The 1,936-nt window shown below is 35.3% G+C and overlaps 1 protein-coding gene across 1 annotated transcript; it reads right to left on the bottom strand.

Moving 5' to 3' along the window:
- Window positions 1–1,137: 1,137 nt before the first annotated feature.
- LOC109219804 (zeatin O-glucosyltransferase-like) lies at window positions 1,138–1,889 on the bottom strand (the record flags this gene model as incomplete). Its single annotated transcript, XM_019384277.1, has 1 exon — window positions 1,138–1,889. A coding segment is annotated over one exon (752 nt), but the record flags the coding sequence as incomplete, so codon positions are not given.
- Between the last annotated feature and the right edge of the window lie 47 nt (window positions 1,890–1,936).

Consider the following 1,936-nt stretch of genomic DNA (forward strand, 5'->3'; position numbering starts at 1 on the left):
GCATTTCATTTATGTATATGTGCCCGCTTTTTATTGGATATTACACTTAATTAATAATGACATTAACTTAAACTAACATTTTTTTCCTTTCTTTTAAAAAATATACCGTCATTTTCTTAAAAATTCGGCAGCAATGATGACAAAAAATAATTATCACACAAGAATATTATTTTTTGTACTGAAATCAAAATTGGAGAATTGAAATTTTGGACTTTATTGTTGTCATGTTGATGCTATTAGTCATGAAAGAATAGAATAATAGATCAAAATAAGGAACATAATGAGAGAAAAAAAAAGAGTAACAAAACATACACATGGCAAGCGAGTGTGTTTCACTAAGAAAAATCCAGTTATGACATTTCAAGGAGATATTTATTCCACTTTAGAGTAATTTAAGGGGTATCAGAACCCCGTAAAGAAAAAGTGTATAATTAAAACTTCGGTGATAAGTTGAGGGCGTACTTATGTTTTTTTCCCAATATAATAAGTTACAAAACAACAAAATCATTTATTTCCCGTAGATAAAAGAAGTCAGACCTAAAGTGCCACGCTAAACGGAGAAAATCTTGTGTCGACGGAGTGAAGAAAGATATGACACTCTCTGAGTAACTGAGTGGGTAACTCTGTCCACCAAAGCTTAGACAAATAGAAAAACCTAACGTATTATATTTTTGTCTCCGTTGAAATTTGAATTAACGCTTACTCAGACATCTAAATTAAAATTACTAGCAACTTTAGGACAAGTACTTCAAACCAATCACAATATATAGCAATAACTTTAGGATTCTAGTTTAGATACAAACTAAGCAACAAGTCAACAAGCCAAAAACTAATAGCAACGTAGCTCACATTGAACCTGTCATGTCGCGCGATCTCTAATTATAACAACTCAACTCCTCGTTCTGAGTTTAGTTTTTCATTTTATGTTTTGGGACTTCTAATAGATTTGTATGAGGCGTAGTTGTTGAATTGAACAGGGTTGGTAGTAAAATATTTGAATTGTTAAGGTTTGTATGAGAGTTTTGTTATCAATAACGGTACACCTAGAATGATTCAAGATGATTCAACAAAGAGAATTCAGACATCACGTACGTAACTCATCTTAACCATTATAGAAGAAAAGATGAGTAAATTTATTTATCCAGTAATGTGAGCGATGAAAGACTCCATTTGTTTCTTAGTGGCGCCACCATCTTTCACAGACATCTTGATAGCTTGGCTCAACTCTACCGCTCTCTGTCTCATCTCTTCTCCTTTAATGGAAGTCATCAAAGTCCTCACTCCATTTTCAATTGTATTTGCTTTCACCAATTCATCTTTGTGTTCCCAATCCTTCACTACTAGGCCAACTTTTAACACCCTTGTTATAAGCACGTCGTTGAGTGGGTTGTCGGAATGGATTGGCCAAGTTGCCATTGGCACTCCCATTGTTAGGCTTTCCAAGAAAGAGTTCCAACCCGAATGGAATAAGTAACCACCTGTGGAAGGGTGTGCTAGAATTTCCATTTGAGGTACAGAATCTCTTGCTATTATTCCTCTTTCTGCTACTCTTTCTTCAAACCCTGTTGGCAGCTCAATTTTCGAAACGTCTGTTGTAAAACATTTCCCTTTTTTATCTGCTTCTCTTAGAACCCATATGAACTTTTGTTCAGATCTCTCTAAACCAAGGGCAAGCTCAATAATTTGTTCAGGTGAGAAGGTACTTGCCGTTCCAAGTGAAACATAGATGACTGAATTCTTGGGTTGTTTATCAAGCCACTCAATGCATCTATGGCTTAATATTCTAGGTGAAGCAGAGTACTCTTCGTTGTGTATATGGACCGGATTGAACGGACCAAGACCCCACACTGGCTTCTCACTTTGTTTAGCAAGTGCGTCGAGATATAAACCTTCTATATCTCTGCATGTATTGAAGATTTCTCCAGATTTAAAACGT

This window comes from Nicotiana attenuata, unplaced genomic scaffold (genome assembly GCF_001879085.1).
Source record: "Nicotiana attenuata strain UT unplaced genomic scaffold, NIATTr2, whole genome shotgun sequence".
NCBI classification, from domain to species: Eukaryota; Viridiplantae; Streptophyta; class Magnoliopsida; order Solanales; family Solanaceae; genus Nicotiana; species Nicotiana attenuata.